At 40.8% G+C, this 21,465-nt stretch overlaps 3 protein-coding genes across 3 annotated transcripts in view; 2 read left to right on the top strand and 1 right to left on the bottom strand.

The window, feature by feature from the left end:
• LOC134798226 (microtubule-associated protein RP/EB family member 1) overlaps nt 1-21,465 on the bottom strand; it is a 140,955-nt gene that overhangs the window by 91,095 nt on the left and 28,395 nt on the right. The window lies entirely within an intron of this gene.
• On the top strand, nt 1,254-17,907 carry LOC134798218 (solute carrier family 35 member F5). The gene is made up of 11 exons (XM_063770584.1): nt 1,254-1,688; nt 1,845-1,979; nt 2,385-2,450; nt 4,036-4,128; nt 6,011-6,163; nt 6,675-6,857; nt 9,941-10,082; nt 12,246-12,405; nt 12,821-13,033; nt 13,639-16,063; nt 16,198-17,907. The coding sequence occupies exons 1-10, from the start codon at nt 1,533-1,535 to the stop codon at nt 13,706-13,708; spliced, it is 1,371 nt and encodes a 456-aa protein (XP_063626654.1). The 5' UTR covers nt 1,254-1,532; the 3' UTR covers nt 13,709-16,063; nt 16,198-17,907.
• On the top strand, nt 19,379-20,713 carry LOC134798219 (small ribosomal subunit protein uS9m). The gene has a single exon (XM_063770586.1). It carries the CDS (start codon nt 19,453-19,455, stop codon nt 20,656-20,658), a length of 1,206 nt encoding a protein of 401 aa, XP_063626656.1. The 5' UTR covers nt 19,379-19,452; the 3' UTR covers nt 20,659-20,713.

A 21,465-nucleotide genomic window follows, 5' to 3' on the forward strand; every position in this document is an offset into this window, starting at 1 on the left:
GGAATTTCCATTTGACATCTGAGTAGCCCATAGATACTACAACTCTATTCCCTGCCGACCCTGCCATAGCATCCGGATCAAATCCGGATTTCGCGATTTTCCGGATTCATTCTAATAAATACTAAAACACATTATTAATTGGTTTTGATTCATTTTAAAGTGGCTAACTGGCTACAAGATGGTTTACTATAAATAATTATGATAAAAATATAGTTGGTCAAGCCGATCTTGTCAGTAGAAGAGGGCGGCAAATTTGAAAAATGTAGGCGCGAAGGGATATCGTCTCATAGAAAATTTAAATTTCGCGCCTTTTTCTACTGACAAGATTTGCTTGACCATCTATAGAATCGAAATTTTAATCGAATTCGAAGATAAACAGTCGCATCTATAAAGCCCTTTACGTTTATGGGATGACGTCCACCGACGTAAATTGCGATACATTGCCGAACGTGCAATGAATTAGATTAAATGATCAAATGCTGAATGCTTCGAGCAACACCGGCTTCCGACACATCGGAAGGGAGGGGCCCAAGCGATATCTCACCGTACAAATCTTTCTGCCATTTTTCGCGGGGGGAAAGGTGCACACAGTCGCACTTCTCACACACTTACATACAAAATCCAACCTGTAATGACGACACAAATACATAGAAAATGACACACGTCAAAGACAAATCTTGCAAACCTCGATCTCTTTTTGTGTACGGACGAGTGACAAGTGTCACAACACGCACACTAACACATTTTCGTTGAAGTATGTTATTGTATTCTGAGAGATGAGAAGTCGGATTTGTCGCTCGACCGATCCGCAATTTGTACTGAGCGAGCAAAATCGATAAATCCAACAATTACATGAGACTAAAATATAATAATTGTGTTTGAATGTAATTAAACGTATGATATGTAAAAAAAATATTACAGGTGAAATGTAACACTTTCTTTTTGTACATTTGATGTCCCCGACCTCTTTTTATAACAAAAAACCGAGCAAACAGGCATTTTTGTGCAGCAGTGTTCACGCGCGCGTCTGGACTCGGTCTAGTGAAAAATCCAAGTGCAACTAGTTTTATTACCCGCGCTAGATTAGATTGACGCGCTAATCTTGTACCTCGGCAGAGGGGAAATAGTGCGAATGCCGCCTCCCTTCCGTGTTGCTCGAAGGCTGAATGTATCAAAAATTGCAATTTTGATAACAGTAAGGTTTATAGAGCCCCTTAGAGTAGAGCATGAAGTTTGTCAATGGATTGTCGATTGATTTTGACAGTTAGTGCATTATTATATTGCTTACAAAATTTTGCGATTCCTTGATTTGCTGCAATTTTGTATTTAATAGGTGTTTATGTCAGAATAATAGAATAAACGATAAATGTTTCATAAAGAAGCGGTCGTTCTTATATAATCAAACACTAAATTAAAGTGACACAAACAGGAGTTCGGCAAATAGACTATCTACATACAATACAAAACTATGGAAGCAAGCATCTTATAACTTGATTTTAAACTTGTTTAAGTTGAATTTATAAGTCGTCTTCATGTTGATTCTATGCCACAATTATTTTCGCGTTGCCCAAAATAACAAGAATGATAATGACGACATCCAGCATTTCAGTAAAAAGAAGTTTGTGTTCGGATTGTTCATCCTTTTATTGGTTGATGTATTGTGGGTGGTGTCGTCCGAGCTGACAAAGGTAAACCTTGCATGTGTTGCAGTTACGTTTTGTCATAAGGAAGGAAATAGGTCAGCTAAATTTCTATGGGATAATCATGATATTCTAATGTGATTACTCCACTGTATCTGTATAATGTAATAATGACTGTTAAGAATATTTGTTTTTTTTTTTCAGTACATCTATATAGAGGAAAAAATTGATAGGCCCTTCCTGGTGTCCTATATACGCAGCTCTTTGTTATTTGTTTACCTTGTGGGGTTGTGTTTCTCGCCGCCCACCCGAGACCCCTGTAGACCTGCAGATTACACAGTAAGTTGGTTATAAATAAACTGAACACACACTCAACTCACACAACTTAGAAAACCATGTTTAATTATATGAGTATTTTTCTTTAAACATTGTTAGTTGTTGAATCTTTATATGCCCAATTGTATACCATTGTCACATTCAATATTTACATATTAGACATTATCTAACTAGGTGAATTAATTATATTTGTATTTTTATTAGACAATAATCTTGTTATATGTCCAACAGGGATGCCCTAAAACTAATATGTTTGCATGTATTTTTGTTATCAAGGTTTAATTTCACCTATCTTGTTTCATGACATCACAGATAACAATTGCAAGTACAATCAATAAATAATTTACTGTACACATTTGAAGTAGAAATGTCTGATAGGAATTTATCATGCTTTATTTTTATTTTCAGCAATTGTTAGAACCCAATGCTGAGGCAGATGAGGATAACTTTTTTACTGAATCAAACAACAGTTTGGTAAGTTATAAAACAGAAGAGTATGGTTGCATGGAATTAATGTTATCATGCCAATAGCCGGGTCCACATAGGTCGAGGCAGCGGGCGCGAGGCACATATACACTAGCCGTTTTGTGTGCAAGGAAATTGCCTTGTGCATATGCCTGCTCTGTGTGGACTCGGCTAATTAGTACTGATGTAAACAAGTAAACGTCCAAATTGTGAGCAGAAAGTCCTTGTATTAAAAGAAATGTACCCAGAGTCCACTGCCGCACAAAAGCAACTAGTAAATGGTAATATTTTCATAAGCTTGATTAAGTAGGTACTATAAACTTATGCCTAGATTAGGTATGTATCAAAATAATGTTCATCATCCTAGTCCCAGCTTTTAGTCATGGCTCACTTGGAGACATGATCCCAAAAATTAACTTAGGTATTACTGAAAGTGACTACCTACCAACCCAGAGGGGAAACTAGGCCTTACTGGGACTAGTCGGTGAAAACCAGAATAGGTAAATATCAAATGATATTCTGTTCATAGGTTTTGAGAAATTCATTGGTAGGTAGGTACAACTGATACAAGCTGTTCATAAGCCGCGTCTCCATATTGCGCGGCAAGCTATCGAACATTAGCGCGATATCGAGACGCGCCTTTAAATCACAAAAAAATATTATTCAGAACGAAGTATAGCCAAATAGAAAAATGATCTGTTGCGATAATCACTACATTTACTGTTCAATAGAAACTGTTTAGTGCCATATAATTTAATTAAAGTACGACACTTTTCATTATCCATGTATGCTGCCGCGCGAGCCAACTGAAATATATACACACCCGTCCCAACTGCGCGCGAACATTCCTTTGCCGCGCGTCGAAACACCGACAGTGAATGGTTCGTCGCGCGGCGCGTTCGAACGCGCCAATGATCGAGTTGGCGCGCGCGGCGGCCCAGTATCCATTGCGCGCGGCTGCCGCGCGAGCAATGTTCGATAGCTTGCCGCGCAATATGGAGACGCGGCTTAATGTGGTCGATCGTCGGATCGCCTGCCGCGCGCGGCCGCCGCGCATAAGTTCTAGATGGTGTCGAAATTGGCTCGCGCGCCAAAATGCAGGTGTCCCGCGGTCGAAAGGCGCGTCTCGATATCGCGCGGCGGCCGCGCGAGCAATGTTCGATAGCTTGCCGCGCAATATGGAGACGCGGCTGAACATTGCTCGCGCGGCCGCCGCGCGATATCGAGACGCGCCTATACCCACAACCTTTGTTTTGAAAGTTAAACAACTTACTGCTAGGCCACCAATCACACCAATGTTTCAATTCAATATAAGAAAAATGTTATGCATAGGGGCTGTCCATAAATTACGTCATCGAATTTTTGACGATTTTTGACCCCCCCTCTAAAATCATCCAAAAATCATGCTTCGAATGACCCCGTTTCCTCCTACGTCATGCTACCATCATCCGATGTCCAAAGCCCCCCCTTCCCTAATTTGAAATGACGTAATTTATGAATAGCCCCATATTGAATATATAGGTAAGTATTATAAATACATATTTAATGTCACTTGGTGACAAGTGTTACAGTATGTGTCTTATGTTATGAACAGGGAGACTCAACATTTGTGCCTGTCCGCGCCGGAGAGACAACAGACAGTGATGATGCGACTCCTCGTGCAGTGCGCTTCAACAAAGTGGCTGAGGTAAGTTTCATAATGTATTAACAACACTATGTATATTTCAATGTGAAAGAGTAATTTAATCTTAAATAAGTCAAGACTAATTCTAAGGGTGAATCAACTTTTTAGTGTCACTTGTTGCCATTGTTACACAATAGGGAATATTAGGCAAAGGTCTGTGTAGGTGGCACCTTTGTGTTTCGCGTTTACCGGTAGGCCCTTGTTAACATATTTTATTGTCTGTGAAAACTTGTCAAAAAACAGTTTAAGGCACAGTATGTATAAGTTAGTCTATGAATTTACTGAGTCGGTAGTGCTGCACTCTGGCGGCAGAACATTGCAGTAATATCCCCTATTCTTAAAATAATGTCCTGATTTTATGGTATTTCAATTTACAAAAACATGCATTTTGTGTTGCCATTTGCATAATTGGCCATCTACTGAGCATCTTAGTAGAATGTGATAACACATTTGTTCTAAAAAAACTGTTACGATTGTTATAATTGTTACCTCAAACCTAAATTCTAAAACATGCGACAATTATTTACAAAATACTGGAATATTGCGTAAAATGCTGGTAGAAATCAGGGATCGGATACCGGTATTTTATGTATGGGAACGAAACCGGTATTTTTTTGTTCTTTGTTAAGTATTTCATTTCTACAACTGAGTCCTACATTTGGAGTATAAAATAATTCGAAATATATGGTTATTTACAAGTTTTTGCATAAAACCGGTTCCGTTCCCTGGTAGAAATCATAAAGGATACTCACAATTTACTGGAGAAGAGACGTCATCGAGAAAGAACACAGGTAGGTACTATTATCTAATAAGAATTACGTGGAGTGCATTATGAATGAGCTTCAAACGCTGTTTGATTATGATTACACCATGATTGCTTCCGTACTGTGGATGTCTCACTAACGACCCAATCAATTTGAACAAATTACGTAACAAAATTATGCAGTCTAGAAAACCGTATGCAGGGTCATTGCGCTAGTTTTCGTCCACTTGACGAAATCTGAATATAAACCTTCATTGCTGCACAAATTAGGACTTATTGCAATCCTTAATATCTAAACAATTTGTCTATCTCCATAAAAAATATATTTCGCAAGCAAATTGAAAATTAAATGTATTATTTGGTAATCCGTCAAGTGGACGGAAACTGACACTGGACGGTATTATTCACGTAACAATGCACCGGCAACAATAACGCGTAACATTTTCGACATACAAGCATTCTTCACACTCTTAGGCTTATTTGCTAATAAGAGGCGATAGCTAATATATAACATTAATGTCATTAATAAAACGTAGTTATAGTACCCCTTAAAATGTATGTTCTTGTATAATCTCATAATTTACCCCCATTACCTATTGAGGAAATTGTTTTTAACCCAATTTATAATGGTATATGAATTCGTTTATTTCATAATTAAAATAATACATAAACTAAACATAAAACTAATTAAAAACTAAACTTAAATATAAATATAAACTAAATAAGTATAAAAAATTGCCTACTGAAGCCCGTCCCGGGCTGCCCCCGACGCAAAGGTGCCCATCACGCTCGCTGCGTTGCCGCGTTGGACTGCGATGGACAGCCTTTGCATCAGGAAAAACCCGGAGCGGGGGTCAAGGCCTCTTTCTAGCAGGCGACGACCCAGCTCCCGGAGGAAGGACATTTATAATTATTAAAAAAGATTAAGTGTCAACTCTGTTACCCCATCTATATCATCAACTCCTGCTGCTTGCCTGCTGATGAATAGCCTTTTTTACCTCCAGGTTCGGAACAGATGTTTCACCTAATAGGAAGATAAACAAAATATAAGGCGTCAATAGTGAGATATGTTGCTTAAAATAAGTTAGAGAACAGCCGAATGATCGTATTACTTTTCGACAGGTACGGGTGATGTCCGCGGCGATGGCTGGCGAGGCGTTGCTGGCGCGGCTGTCCTGGGCCGCGTCGCTCCGCGCCAGCGAGTTCGCGCAGCGCCGCGCCGCCGCCGCCGCCACGCGCCGCCACCTGCGCATGGCGCTCGTCTTCACAGTACCGGTACGAGTCGAGTTATTATTCTAATCAAGTTACCCTGACCTTGTTCGATGCGTAATTGGTGGCAAACTACCTACTACACGGTCGAGATGACGGGCAAGCCGTTGCAGGCGCGCCTATCCTGGGTCAGTTTTCTCTATTACGCTCGAGCGACCTGCCCCGCCGTCTCCGCTTGACGCTACTGTTTACAGTGGACACGTTTCAGCCAAAGTGAGAACTTAGATAGACTTTAACAGCGGATGGAGCATAAAAAAATAAAAAATTGTACAGGTCCTATTGCTAATTGATCAAATACGGCTTTGTTGTACGTTTTGTATTAACATTAAAATAGGCTACTTGTAAAGCAAATAGACTGTCTACTTGACATTTTAGTCGAAGGATTAACTGCTCAATTGAGGAAATCATTAGATTAATTAGTTAATGAAACAATCAACCTAACGATTTCTAAAAGTAGTTTAAATGAGGTGAAATACGTATGACCATCAGCAGTATAACGTATTATTTTTCCTTGTAGTGGTTCATCTCCAACTACTTGTACCGGCTGAGCCTGCGCAGCGCGCGCACGGGGTCGGCGACGCTGCTGGCGTCGGCGGCGGGCGCGCTGGCGCTGGCGCTGGGCGCGCTGCTGCGGCCCGCGCCTGCAGACCGCTTCACGCTGTCCAGGCTGGCCGGCGTACTCCTCACGGCGGCCGGACTGGTGAGTACACTCACTGTTACTAGATTCATGGCGGTGATCATGTCATGACGTATGTCACCAGTTGTCATAAAATCAATAAAATGTCATAAAAATTGTTGTAATACAGGGTGTCCCATAAGTGACACGTCACAGTGACACTGGAGGTAGACCGGGCCAAGAGAACCCAAACCAACTTAACATGACCCCAGTAAAAGTGGCACGGTTTTCGAGTTATTGCCAAATTAAGGTTTTTCATGAATTGTGACCGTTTTTAACATTGTTAGTGCCAGTGTGCACTCGGAAAGGTCTCGAAGTTCATTTTTTTATGTGTACGGCATCATGAATAGTTAATTAAGATAACAGAATAGGTATTTTATCGATAAACAATATAAAATGCAAAAATATACTGGTTTAATCTTGAATTAAATTCACAGCGAAACATTAATTTCGAATTTGACCACCTGTCGTGATAAAAAATTACTAGAAAAGTAATGAGCAAATAACGTCAAACTATTGAGCATGTTACGCAGATTAAAAAATGGTATGACACATGTACCTTCCTGCAATAAATTAGGAATTATTATCATCTTTCGAAAGCCTCATAAAAAATAGGTTAAAACTCGGAAATCTGCAATCCGTTGCTACTTAGTAAAAATAACGATTTATGTTAAGATATCTCATTCTGGGTACAGATAAAAAAACGCCTATTCAGTATTTGCCGAATGCCTAAAAGAAAGAGATGGAAAATGCTCATCTCCCTTTTTAAGGGTATCATTGAGTTGATAAAGGTTCAAAGAAAAAAATACAGGTTGAAGTTTGAAAGGGTAGGTTGAAATAATTTTACAATAGGTGCTCGAATTGCTTTTCTCAGGCACGCACCGTTTTGTAAAACTTCAAGTTAATTTTCTTAAATTAAATTCGGATATGTTTCGTGCTGCCTCGAACATGCCGCGGTAGTTCTCTTGGGACCTTATTGGCTTGGAGTAAAATTTATCTTTTAAGTATCCCCAATTAAAAAATTATCATTGAGTTGATAAAGGTTCAAAGAAAAAAATACAGGTTGAAGTTTGAAAGGGTAGGTTGAAATAATTTTACAATAGATGCTCGAATTGCTTTTCTCAGGCACGCACCGTTTTGTAAAACTTCAAGTTAATTTTCTTAAATTAAATTCGGATATGTTTCGTGCTGCATCGAACATGCTGCGGTAGTTCCTCTTGGGACCTTATTGGTTTGGAGTAAAATTTATCTTTTAAGTATCCCCAATTAAAAAATCTAATGGGTTTAGGTCCGGGGAATGTTAGGCCATGCCACTGGTTCCAGTCGGCCGATCCATCTTCTTGGAGCTGGAACCACAGCAAGATGGCTGCCCAGAACATTACGCTCGCGATGTCCGCGACCACCACACACAGAAATTCCCAGATGGATCAGCCGATTGGGACCAGTGGCATGACCGCCGCGTTCCCCGGACCTAAACCCATTAGATTTTTTTCATTGGGGATGCTTAAAATGCTTAAAACATAAAGTTTACTGCAAGCCAATAAGGTCACAAAAGGAACTACGGCGGCGTATGTTCAAAGCAGCACGAAACATATCCGAAATTAATTTAAGGAAATTAACTTGAAGTTTTACAAGAAGGTGCCAAGCGTGCATAGTTGCATACGAGCCGGGGAAAAACAATTCGAGCACATATTGTAAAGTAAAATTATTTTAATAAATTGATTATACTTCAATCTGCAGTATTTTATTTTCTTTGAACCTTTATGTGTTGATAAAGGTTCAAAGAAAATAAAATACTGCAGATTGAATAAAATAAATTGAATGATATCCTTAATAAGGGAGATAACCATTTTCCATCTCTTTCTTTTAGGTATTTGGCAAATACTGAATAGGCGTTTTTTCATTTCTGTGTCCAGAATTAGATATCTCAACATAAATCGTTATTTTTACTAAGTAGCAACGGATTGCAGATTTCCTAGTTTTAACTTATTTTTTATGAGGCTTTCGAAAGATGATAAGTATTCCTATTTAATTGCAGGAAGGTACATGTGTCATACCATTTTTGAATCTGCATAACATGCTCAATTGCTTGACGTTATTTGCTCATTACTTTTCTAGTAATTTTTTTTCACGACAGGTGGTCAAAGTCGAAATTAATGTTTCGCTGTGAATTTAATTCAAGATCAAACCAGTACTTTTTTTGCATTTTACATTGTTTATCGATAAAATACCTATTCTGTTATCTTAATTAACTATTCATGATGCCGTACACATAAAAAAACTAACTTCGAGACCTTTCCGAGTGCACACTGGCACTAACAATGTTAAAAACGGTCAAAATTCATGAAAAACCTTAATTTGGCAATAACTCGAAAACCGTGCCACTTTTACTGGGGTCATGTTAAGTTGGTTTGGGTCCTCTTGACCTGGTCTACCTCCAGTATCACTGTGACGTGTCACTTATGGGACAGCCTGTATAGGTAATAAATGCTAGGAGAAGGTTTTTCAAAGGAAATAAATAACACGATGGTGGTACATGAGTAAATGTATATAAAGTAGTCCATCCGGAAATATGGCATAAATTCATTGATTGTATTAGATGTGTAAAGTCCAGTTTGTGCGTCGAATCTGACAGCTATTGTATCAATACATTATTCAGTAGCTCTAGTTAAAAGTTGATGTTTGACCATTGAGTTACCTACCAGCCTACGACAAAACATAAGGCGTCAAACAGCGCCCACTTTTTAAGCTGTCAAATTCAGGGGCATGACTTATTTCTTAGACTTTTTACGACTTATACAATGAATGAATCTCTAGTTTATACTCTGTATCTTCAGGTATTTAAATAAAAGTAAACAAAAGCTACCCTCAACTGGCTTAAGGAGCCATTTGAGGGTAGATGAAAACATTACATGATCCAATAATGTAGGTTAAAGTCAGGTCGTTCAGTGACTGATCCAGGCGGTTATGTATTTGGTTGGTTAACCAATAAATGTTATAACTACCCGAAAATTTACAAATTGTTCGTTTACTTTTATTTAAATACCTAATAAAGATACAGACTATAGGTATTACTTTGATCATGGTGAAACCTGGTGGTTCGGCAGGTGGTGGTCGGAGTGTGGGAGCAGGCGGACTGGGCGGGCGTGCTGGCGGCGCTGGGCGCCGCGCTCACCTACGCGGTGCACCTGTTGCTGTTCCGGCTCGAGATGCGGAAGGGAGAGGGCATCAACTCGCCGCTGCTAGTCGGTCAGTTTCATATTAATATGAAGTGAGACCCTTCACTTTCTAAAGTTAGATTACTGATGCACTGGTAATTGCTGTTCTGAATTAAAGATTGATGGCTTTTGAAAATTCATAATTTACAAGGTAACAACTTTAACGATACCGACTACTTTCGCTTAAATTACCTTTTTGGATTTTTTAACGTATGTTTTTATGATTAGTGTGTTTGGCTATAACATAGATAGTTGATTGTAATTGTTTATTATAATCTATCAAAACATACATACAGTTAGTCATACTTACAAACTAAACACACACAAGTTACTAACTAAACATTGCTGCCGCTCCCAGACGCTTCCGGTGCAAAAGTGCCCATAATACTCGCGGCATTGCCGCGCTGAATGGCTATGGATAGCCTTTGCACCAGAAACGACTCGGAGCGGGGGTCCTCCCCCTTCTGCCTAAGTCGACGGCCTATGTCGCGCACCATGTTTTTCGCGTCCGCCCCCCAGCAGCCCGCCGTTTCTACCGCGAAAGGGACAAAAATGTAACCTGCTCCCAGGGGGGCATACTTCTGCCGCTTCACTGCAGCCTGAGACTCGGCCGCCGCTCCAGCCGCGCGCACCGTGCGACTGATATGCGAGGCGGCGAAGGTGCTGACACACGTAGCGTCCCACACCAAGCACCGCCCTCTCTCCCACGGTACGAGCGTTAGCCCATCAGGCCTTTTGCCATCCGTGCGACTAAGGCCTGGAGGCTTGAGTACCGACGGAATGCCCGCCGACCTGAGAGCCCTCTGAACTATATCGTTGAGGGCATGGTGACGCGGGTGCCTGCCAGCACAACGCCGGCAACTCAGAGCGTGGTGGCCGTCGGCCCCCACCATGGTACCGCAAATGCATATATGTGGTTCACATACCTTGCAGCCCAGGCGGAGAGCAACGGACACCCGCAATGAGTCACTATCCAGCAGGGTGCCTAATCGTGGAGAAGGCAGCGCATGCAACCATGCCCCGGATTCTGACTGCGATACAGCCAGAAGTCTTGCGTGATCCGTGCCCACAGCATTCCCAATAAGTCCGTTCAGCGTGTCCTTACACCCCACGTCATCCCACGCCCGCTGAACCTTCGGGTTTTCCGGCACGTTTGCTCCAGGATTGAGAGCCAACCACTCCACCAGCGCGTCGGCCACGAAAGGTATGCTCGCCCTGTCGCCGTTCAAGGATAAAATATCAGCAACAAGGTCCGCCACCCCATGGGCCGACGCCAAGAAGGCCGGCAGACTAACGTCCTGGATACGTCGCACACCTATGCCCCCATGCCGGACCGGCAAAGCCGCCTGCCTCCATTGGTCATCGCTGAGAGAGACGTTGACAACCGCCTCGAACGTGGCTTTAATGGTGTCGTCGAAGGAAGTTATTTCGTCCGGGAACTGCCAAACTGGGGATGTACGTAGCAGGTACGTCATTTTCGGGACGGCAAAGCACTTTTGCATTAGGACCAAAGCTATATGCGGACTTATTTCTTTAAGACGCTCGCTAGCGAGCTGAAGAAGATCTCTGCTCACCCGTAGCGCTTCAGGAACTGCGGACGGAAATATCGGAGCCCCCAATAAATAAAAAGAGTTGGTGTCTAGCTGCCTGAGGCCAGGAAGTAAAGAAGAGAAACGAGGGAAAAGACAAGAAGACTCTGGCCCACAGGGGAAGAACTCACATTTAGAGGTATTCACCTCCAGCCCCAAATCCCTTAGACGCGGCAAAAGGATAAGTAAGTCTTGCTCCACCTCATCCGGTTTTCCTCCAATTGTGCCGTCGTCCAGGTACCAGATATTAAGGGGAGATTTGAGCTCGGTGATGACTTTGTGAATTGCCAGGCTGAAGGTAAGCGGACCGAGAGGATCCCCCTGTTGGGCACCTACCTGAGAAAGGATACGGTCAGAACCATGAAAGAGATTGGAAGGAAGTTGATACACCTGGTGAAGGAAAGGGAAGAGCGTTGGAATATTATTACTGACCTCATTTAGCAAAACGTCTCGCTCCAGGGAGTTGAACGCGTTTTTCACATCCAGTTTGACAATCACGCAGCCTGAATTTGCTGGGTCCAATGCAAAAGCTCGAACGGCATGTATTGCCGCCTCACACCGCCACCACCACCTGTTGTTGATTGTAATTGATTATTGGTTGGCAGGTCTGGTGGGTTGCGCTTGCGGCCTGGGAGGCTGGGCGTTAGGAGGCGCCCTGGCGGCCAGCGGCGCCGAGCGGCTGGCGCTGCCCGCCGCGCCCGCGCTGTCCTGGCTGCTGCTCGACGCGCTGCTCGGCCCGCTCCTGCTGGAGTCGCTGTGGCTGTGGTCAGTGAACACATTTTTTACTTGCCTTTTTGTTTGTGTCCCATTACTGGATAAATAATTTGCTTGCTTAGTTAGACAAATAGGTACGAGACATATCCCACGAAGAATGTCCGCAGCCTCAAATTACTTCCTGGCTGGCGCGTAAAGCGCGGGAGGCGAATACAATCAACCATTGGAAACTTCATTATTACGGCCATGAAATAACGCGAAGGGATCGAGGATTTTACGAGTAGACTCATACGTCCAAAAAAATCGTCATTCCGTTAGATGTTTTGTGTACAGTTGACCTTAATCGTCATCATCTTTTTATCGTCGAATATGTATTTTTTGGCACAACTAACTCGGGAAGCCCTTGATCTGCTCCACTATCTTAACGCGTACCGCCTATAATGTGATATTGAAATAACGGTTGCAGGGGCCGGTCGCTGACGTCGACGCACGTGGCGACGATGGCGCTGTCGCTGACGCTGCCGCTGGGCGCGGGCTGGGACGCGCTGTGGGCGGGCGGCGCGTGGCGGCCCGCCGCCGGGCTGCTGGCCGGCGCCGGCTGGCTGCTGGCCGCCGCTGATCCTTCTGCTGACCCGGCCAGCGTCTGGCTCAGGTCGAGGCTAAGGACTGACGGCTTCGAGTGAGTTCTCATTACTACCCCATCTCCGCATAAAGGAGTTTATGAAGTCTACGACGATGGCCCGAGCTGGGATGCGCGCCCCGCTGCTGACCCGGCTTCCGTCAGGCTGAGGCCGCGGCTGCGTGCGGATGGCTTTGAGTGAGATCTCATTATATACAACCCCCGATCTCCTCGTGCATGAAGCGTTTACCTCCTCATACTTTGCACTCGGCGACCGACCCGATGAATGAGTGTTGACGAAGACCGCGTGGTGACGAAATGTAGGCGCCGTTTTACTTGTGAAATACGAGCTGCAGTATTGATTATTCAGACTACATTACAAAATCCAATAAATCTTTACCCCTGATAATACATTTTTTTGTAATTTACATGAGAAAAGGTCGAAAAGTAAACGGGTATCAGGTATGCAACTGTTATCAAATTTAAGCTTTTCATTTTCATCATCGTTCAAATAGTACGGGAACGCGAATCGTATTTTATGTTTTATGTTCCACGATCCACCTAGTAGGCAGGGTAATGTGAACCGCCAACTTTTTAGCAGCAAAACAGACTCATTTCTGAAAATGTTTACGAACCCGAACCTTCAAATACTCCTTTATTTCCAGGGTGATAAGAAACATCCCAGACTTGGACGAGCAGTCAGAGGCGCTGATGTCCGCCGACGAGCCGACGTAGCGAGCCTCGCCAACGGTTTGTGTGGACACTTCTTGTTATGCCTAGTCTGAGCATCCAACACGCTGCTGTACACCTCACCCGCATCGCTGGTGGCCTGGTACTTTTCTAACGTTTTTCCTATTGCGATTCAACTGGTTGCTTTTTCGACAAGGTTCAGATATCCTAGTGTTAGTCCTAAGTTAATGAAACTTGCAAATCATTATATTAAAATAGTCATTGTCTAATATATGTATGGCAAGAGTAAGTTGTTATATCACAAAATATCCATAAATTATAATGTTCAGCCAATAGGTAACTAGAGTTATAATTTATAATTATTTTATACGCTTCATTTTAATAAAAATAAATTAAAAGCGAAACTAACAATCACGCTTAAAGGGAACTGTGAGACAGCCAGAGCTAACAACACGGCCACGCAGCGAGTAGTGTGTCGTCTGACTACCACTATAAATGTACCACTATTCACAACATAGCATTTATACATAGACTTAGACATTTTAAAATGCATGTTACCCATAGCTAAAACATTCCAGATAGTTGTTGTTATTTATTACTTTAGATGTACCACTACAAGTTTAAACAATAGTGACCGAGTGAAATCATATGTATAGTTGACTTACGAGTAAGTATATTTAACGTAAGAAGGATTTATAATGTCTACGGTATTATTATTCAATCTTTTTGAATCACGTGTGTACTTTTATGTTAGCACCAATATGTGTGCGTCATTGCTTGGGCTCCTGAATTGTATTCTTGATTTGGTTTTCGATAAATATAATGTAAATAATATATTTATAGTTCGTGCACGTGACGTTATGAAATGTGATACCATAATGGACTTAAGCTTAACTTCCTTCACGAGTGACAATATTCTCTTATATTATATCTCTGTGCCTTTATTTGTATTTAATCTAGGCTGGTTTCTAGGGCAGCCAACAAGCAAGAAATTATTTAATTTGATCTCAGATCTCAATAATCATATAATTTTAATACGCGACTTAAATTACATAACTTTTGATTATTACTACTTCTTTGATTATTATTACTTTTTTGCTTTGGGTATTATACTGATGAATAAATCACCAGATGATGAGATAAAAAGATAATTAGGTATATTTTGACTGTTCATAGTCCCCAGAGCCCAGTTCTTTTAAATAAAGAAACTGTTGGTTATAAATGTTATAATGTATAATACATTCGGTTATAAAACAGCCAAAGCTGTAGTGTATTTAAATTTAGGAAATATGAATCGACTGACTATTATCGTCACTAAAACCTTGTTAAACACTATCAAAAAGTGAGCTGTAACACCACACTTGTGGTTAGTCAGTGCATATTAAAGTCAATAAAAGTGATTCCCAATGCGAAAATTCACGCAAATCCCAATTCTCCAAATGCAATGAAGTACCGGTAACCGGCCTATTCATATTTCCTAAAGTAACTAGAAATAAGGTTTAAATTTGAGTCTTTTTTTTATTGTGCTACATTTTTGTAAATTTCGTCTACAAATTTAGCATTATGACATTTCGTCGCGCAATATTTTAATGTGATTTTTATTACTTTAATACTATTAACGATTTATTTGACGCTTTTAAACGAAACGCTTTTGTTGTTTTGTCGTTTTTTGTAATGTAATTTAGTGAATTTCATAAAATCTGTAGTTTGTAACCAAGCACAGCACAGGAGGGTTTGAGACACTTTGTGTACATCTGTAATTCTGTACATTGAAGAATCTTATTCATAAAATACATTGTAATGTTAATAATTTGGAGATTGTAATGACCACCATACGTCCAAAAATACGCTATAAGAGCTCGTGATTATAACGAGCTCATAAGAGCTCATGATTATAACGAGCTCTTTCAATCCTTACCGAGAAAATATGTTCCCTATTTTTTTGTTCATTTTGTCATTATTTTGTCACTTTTTTAATACAACCTTCTATGACCAAAACAATTTGGACAAACAAAAAAATATGAAATTCGGGGGAGACCTTTTTCCCGTATTAGAGCCCATCTGTAATAGACATTTAAATAACAGCTAGGTCTTTTATATACCAAATACTCACTATTATATATTGAAATAAAGAGCCTAAATTAATTAATTAGCTTTTATTCAACACACGTATAGTTTACAGTTATTAGGTTACATAGACAAGACAGCCGGCGTAGTCTATGTCATAGAGCAGGGAAACGTTCCGTTCCTCACACTCACAAATACCAAGCAAAAATTCTAGGTATTATGCACGTGGATTTTTGCTCGCGTTATTTACTAATGCGTTATATAACAGCAAACACTCGTCCGAACATTGTCACTCTATGTTTAAGATTCTTCAATTCATCACGTAATTTATAAGTTATAGACGGTCAAGCAAATCTTGTCAGTAGAAAAAGGCGCGAAATTCAATTTTTCTATGGGACGATATCCTTTCGCGCCTACATTTTTCAAATTTGCCGCCTTTTTCTACTGACAAGATCTGCTTGACCCAGTATATAAGCTATTTTATTTTAGATAAGATTGTATACGTGTGTAAATAATAGATACATCTACAAAAGCTTGTACTTATAGATTTCCAGGTAATCCAGAATTCCTATGACTCCTACAATTGTACTTGTGAACCTATTTCATTAAACAACCTCTGTAACTTATAATAAAACAAACCGATACAAATTTACATGATCCTTATTACGGATCGAGTGTTATTGGACCTGGTAAAAATGCAAGGATGGTATTATGTACCTTGGTATGATGCGCAAGTTCCTTAATATTACATTAGTCATTACAATAAGAATTCTAATACATATTTCAGATTTTAATGTCCCGGTTTCTTAATGAATTTCAAGCCAATTCTTATGTGTTATTATTCAATTTAAGGCAAGTAACTAAATTTTTATTATATCATAATTAATGCCGCATAACGTGTACTTGTGGATTCTATAAATAAAGGATTACAAGACGCATAAGGTAGTGCAAATTATGGTAGCCGTTGACTGAACTGTCCTATAACGTACGTACGACGTACAGTCACCTGCAATAATATGTTACACAACGAAGGCTGCAAAAATATCTGACACGATATTATTTGTAGAGCAATAAGAGCGTGTCACATATTTTTGCGGCCCTCGAAAAGTAACATATTATTGCAGGCAGGCCGATGTCAAACTAACAGACGCAGCGACGCAACATAATAATAACATATGTATCTCGGAGTGAGTTTCGCGATATGCCAGCATTCAACCCCTTAACCGCTAAAAAGCCACAGACGCGCACGGTTACGCTTTAATTATTAACCTTCGTGAATTCCAATAAGGTTTACGATGGCGTATTGTATTGGTAATATTGGTATAATAGTCGTGGCGTTCAAAGGATTGAAGCTTATTTGTCCGCGTTACGGCACGAAGCTTTAAAACCATCCGATGGCAAGAGACTGTTCCTATGAAAGAAGTAGATGTATGGGTAATCCAAATTACTCGTAAATATTATTACCTAGAAGATCCACTTTTCCTCATGCTCTCAAGCACCACTTTCTGTGTAAAATAAAATACATAATCATCAGGGTCGTCTTAAACTATGCTGGGGCCCCTGGGCACTTAAGAATTTGTGGCCCTTTTGGAAAGTAAAGAAAACTAATTAAATAAAACCGGGCAAGTGCGAGTCGGACTCGCGCACGAAGGGTTCCGTACCATAATGCAAAAAAAAAACGAAAAAAAAAAAGCAAAAAAAACGGTCACCCATCCAAGTACTGACCACTCCCGACGTTGCTTAACTTTGGTGAAAAATCACGTTTGTTGTATGGGAGCCCCATTTAAATATTTATTTTATTCTGTTTTTAGTATTTGTTGTTATAGCGGCAACAGAAATACATCATCTGTGAAAATTTCAACTGTCTAGCTATCACGGTTCGTGAGATACAGCCTGGTGACAGACGGACGGACGGACGGACGGACAGTGAAGTCTTAGTAATAGGGTCCCGTTTTACCCTTTGGGTACGGAACCCTAACTAGCATTTTTTCTATGATCTTCTATTTATTATGGGCAAATTATGGGTAATCAAATATACTGTACTGTTACTGTTTGACCTTCGGGGCCTGAGGATGGTGCCCTTATGATAAAGACGGTACTGATAATCATGGCAAGGACAGTATTAAATGGATTATGTGTTACAAGAGTTGTGGCAATATATTTTATTATTACCTTGACTGGTTGTTTTTATGGTCCTTTTTAGTTTTTCCCTTTCTTGCTCCGTTTTGCACAAATTATAATATCTGGCGGAATATAGAACAAGTATTGTCTGTCATGCCATTTCCGTTAGTAAAAATGTAGGCGCAAAGGGTTATCATCCCATAGAAAATTTGAATTTCGTGCCCTTTTCGCCACTGTACTCGATACGTGTGATTGTGAACTTCATCGAAACCATATCGAAACTTTCGCAAAGCTCATTGTTGTTTTTCTATTCGCTACTAGATGGCAGTATTATTTATATAGTCTGTCAAACAACTTTGTCAGTAGAAACAGGCGCGTTATTCATATTCTCTATGGGACGAGATAAGGCCAAGCGCGCACCACGACTTTTTGTCGCGCGATAATTTAGTCGCAGAAATGTAACGTATGTGTTTATATGGCAGTGCGCGCATATGCGACAAAAAAATCGCAGCGATTTTAAAATTGTGATTTGTCACATTTTTCCGCGACTGCTCGCGACGCGATTGTCGCAAGGTGAATTGCGGCATACTGAGTTGTATGGCCCCGCGCGCACTGCGATAATAAAATCGCACCCGGACCTCAGTCGGCATATCGCTCTCCAAGCGGCAACATGTCGGAACCTGCTGCTGAAGACGCTAGATGTTGACCATTTAATTATGAAAATAGAAGGAGATCACCTTTGTGGTATAAATACTCAAAGTCATACAGCGATCACATATTAAAGACAACGTTTCATGACAAACGACTGGTACGAAATCCATGTTGAGAATGAACAAACCGCGAATTTTTCATCGCAGTGCGCGCAGTGAATTTTCTGCGATATATTACGGCGCGATTCTAAAATCGTGTCGCAAAAACTAAAATCGTGGTGCGCGCTTAGGCTAACCCTTCGCGCCTAGAGTTAGACCAAGAAAAGTCTGCAGTAATTTTGATAGCCCGCGCAGTGCAAGTGTTACTTGAAAGTCATAATTTCATAGAAGTTTGACGTTTAAAATAACACTTGCACTGCGTGGGCTAACAAAATCTCTGCAGACTTTTCTTGGTCTGACTCTAAATTTTTAATAGCCGGCTTAGACTCGCGGCTCGGTTTGCGGCGCGTCTTGTGGCTCGCCTCGACACACTCGCGTTCGGCTTGTCATTCGGTTATAAACCTTATGACGTGCCGTTAGTGTTTAAATTATATTAGCTCGACGAGCTTACGAGCCACGAGACGAACCACGAACCCACCGCTTACACGGCGCGGCTCGCGGCTCGTCTCGTGGCTCGCGCGAGAATGTAAATCACTTGTAAGCTTTCCGATTCTTTCTATTGACGGAAATGGCTTGACAGAATATTATAAGCACTGAAATAATTATGATTATAAGACACTGTTCAAGTGTAAAAGGCATATTGCACACGATAGGTAGCAAAAGCAAAACCGATAAAACCGGAATTTCATGCTCTATCCAAAACTGTCAGCTACAACACTAACTTAAGAACTTAACCTATAATTATTCACTGAAAATATATTAATATGTGAATATTATAAATAAAAACGAAAAATGTCGCGTATCATTAACTACGGCATTAAACACTTATGCGCTGCTACTAAAGGAATCCATTTTCACAATCGAGGTCCACTTGTGCACAATGTAAGCCGAAGTAGCAGCAGTACTCCTCCAAGTACTGAATCTATTATTAATAATATGACCGATTGGGAGACTTTAAATAAAAAGAAAAAGATAAGTAAAGCTATGAAATCTTATTTGGAGAGAGCTCAAGCACATGACGAGTTCATGAAAAGGCAGGAATTTGAGTATAAAATAGGCAAAAGACATCTTGCTAATATGATGGGTGAAGACCCCGAAACTTTTACTCAAAAAGATGTGGACAGAGCCATTGAGTATTTATTCCCTAGTGGCATCTATGACCGAGCTGCTCGACCTTTAATGAAGCCTCCGGAAGAAGTGTTTCCAGCAAGGAAGGCTGCAGAGTTTGATGAAGCCGGCAGGCCTCATCACTTTTTATTCTACACTGGCAAGCCAAACTACTACAAGCTGCTGTATGATGCTGTTGAGAATATACAAGACCTGTACAAGTTTGAGGATAGAGTGACCAGGAAACAAGCTACACCTGACCCTAATGGTTCCATGAACCTAGTCACCAGTGTGTGGGTGAACAAGGAGCAACTGGAGCAGTTGCTGGTTGAAGGACTCTCAGACCTTGAATATGACAATTTTCTGCTAGCTATGGAGAGGCTTGTTTCTTTACCTAACTCATACAGACATAAAGAGTTCATTGAAAAATACCGTAAGCCGCTAGTGTCTCAAAAATTTGCCTTAGAGATCCCAAAACCTGCTTATGATGCTGAAGGCAAAGCCTTTGTCACAACATATGAATGCTTAAGAAAAAAAGCAAGAGGAGATGTCACTATAAGGTCACCGGGAACTGGCAAAATTATAATAAATGGAAAAGATTTGACTTATTTTGAGGACATACAGCCTAGGGAACAAGTATTGTTTCCTTTAGTATTCACAGGGCTCCAGGACCGTGTGGATGTGGAATGTAATGTTGAGGGCGGGGGTCCTTCAGGCCAGTCGGGAGCAATCAGGTGGGGCATTGCATGGGGGCTCCGCAGCTTTGTGGAAAAAGACATGTTGGAGAAGATGCAGGTTGCAGGCCTGCTGACGCGTGACCATCGCCGCCGCGAGCGCAAGAAGCCTGGACAGCCAGGAGCCAGGAAAAAGCCTACTTGGAAGAGGCGTTAATTTGTTTTCTTAGATTAAAGTAAAAACAGTATGAGTAAATGTAATTTTATTGCAATGCCCGTTTCTTTTTTGATGAATTATTTATATTTTATATTTGTACAAAGGATCCACGATACCCAGTGCTTCTTGGGCCTTAGGTACATACTACATTGTCATTGTAGGCCAATCAAAAAGGGTAAAAAAATAATTTTGCGGAATTAATACCCAGCAAGCTAGATACCGTTTTAATACCTTCATTTGGTAATAAAATAATAAATGCGTGTAGTGATGGTGGTTTTTGGATTTCAACATGATTATACCAAACATAAACAAAATGCTTTACAAACTTTGACTATGAATTCATATTAAGGTACCCTTCGGATCCTCAGATATCAATTTTCATTATGAAAAAATTTAATTTTTGAATTTTCATTATTGGTTATTGAGCGTTCCGACTGAACATCTAGCGACCTTCACCAAGGAGGAGTTTTGGCCGAAGGGTGTCAAGTTCCGGCGGTTCCGCGGCCGGCTCCCTGACACTGCGGGGTTGCGAACTGCATCGCAGCCATAATTGTGTTTTTAGTTTTAAGATATATTTTGTAATAATATGTATGCTAGTTTTAAGGTATTTATCTATGGGCCAATAGTTGCCTGAAAATAAATGTTTTCATTTCATTTCATTATGATTAGAGCAAATTTTCCGTCATTTCCATTTGTACCCTGTGGGGACAGATGGGAAAACGCTACTTAGTGGTTTGCTGATAGTTAAAATTTTAAGTGGACAAGTTAAGCTAAGCAAAAAATGTTGGTAATGCTGGGGCTACACTA

This window comes from Cydia splendana, chromosome 16 (assembly GCF_910591565.1).
Source record: "Cydia splendana chromosome 16, ilCydSple1.2, whole genome shotgun sequence".
In the NCBI taxonomy this organism is placed as follows: Eukaryota; Metazoa; Arthropoda; class Insecta; order Lepidoptera; family Tortricidae; genus Cydia; species Cydia splendana.

What these genes read in the sequence shown, in the direction of transcription:
- LOC134798218 (XM_063770584.1), top strand. Translation starts at nt 1,533, where the DNA reads ATGTTGATTCTATGCCACAATTATTTTCGCGTTGCCCAAAATAACAAG. An exon ending in TGTCGTCCGAGCTGACAAAG is followed by an intron (nt 1,689 to 1,844) that starts GTAAACCTTGCA and finishes TTTTTTTTTCAG; the next exon opens with TACATCTATATAGAGGAAAA. An exon ending in TCCTCACGGCGGCCGGACTG is followed by an intron (nt 6,858 to 9,940) that starts GTGAGTACACTC and finishes GTGGTTCGGCAG; the next exon opens with GTGGTGGTCGGAGTGTGGGA.
- LOC134798219 (XM_063770586.1), top strand. Translation starts at nt 19,453, where the DNA reads ATGTCGCGTATCATTAACTACGGCATTAAACACTTATGCGCTGCTACT.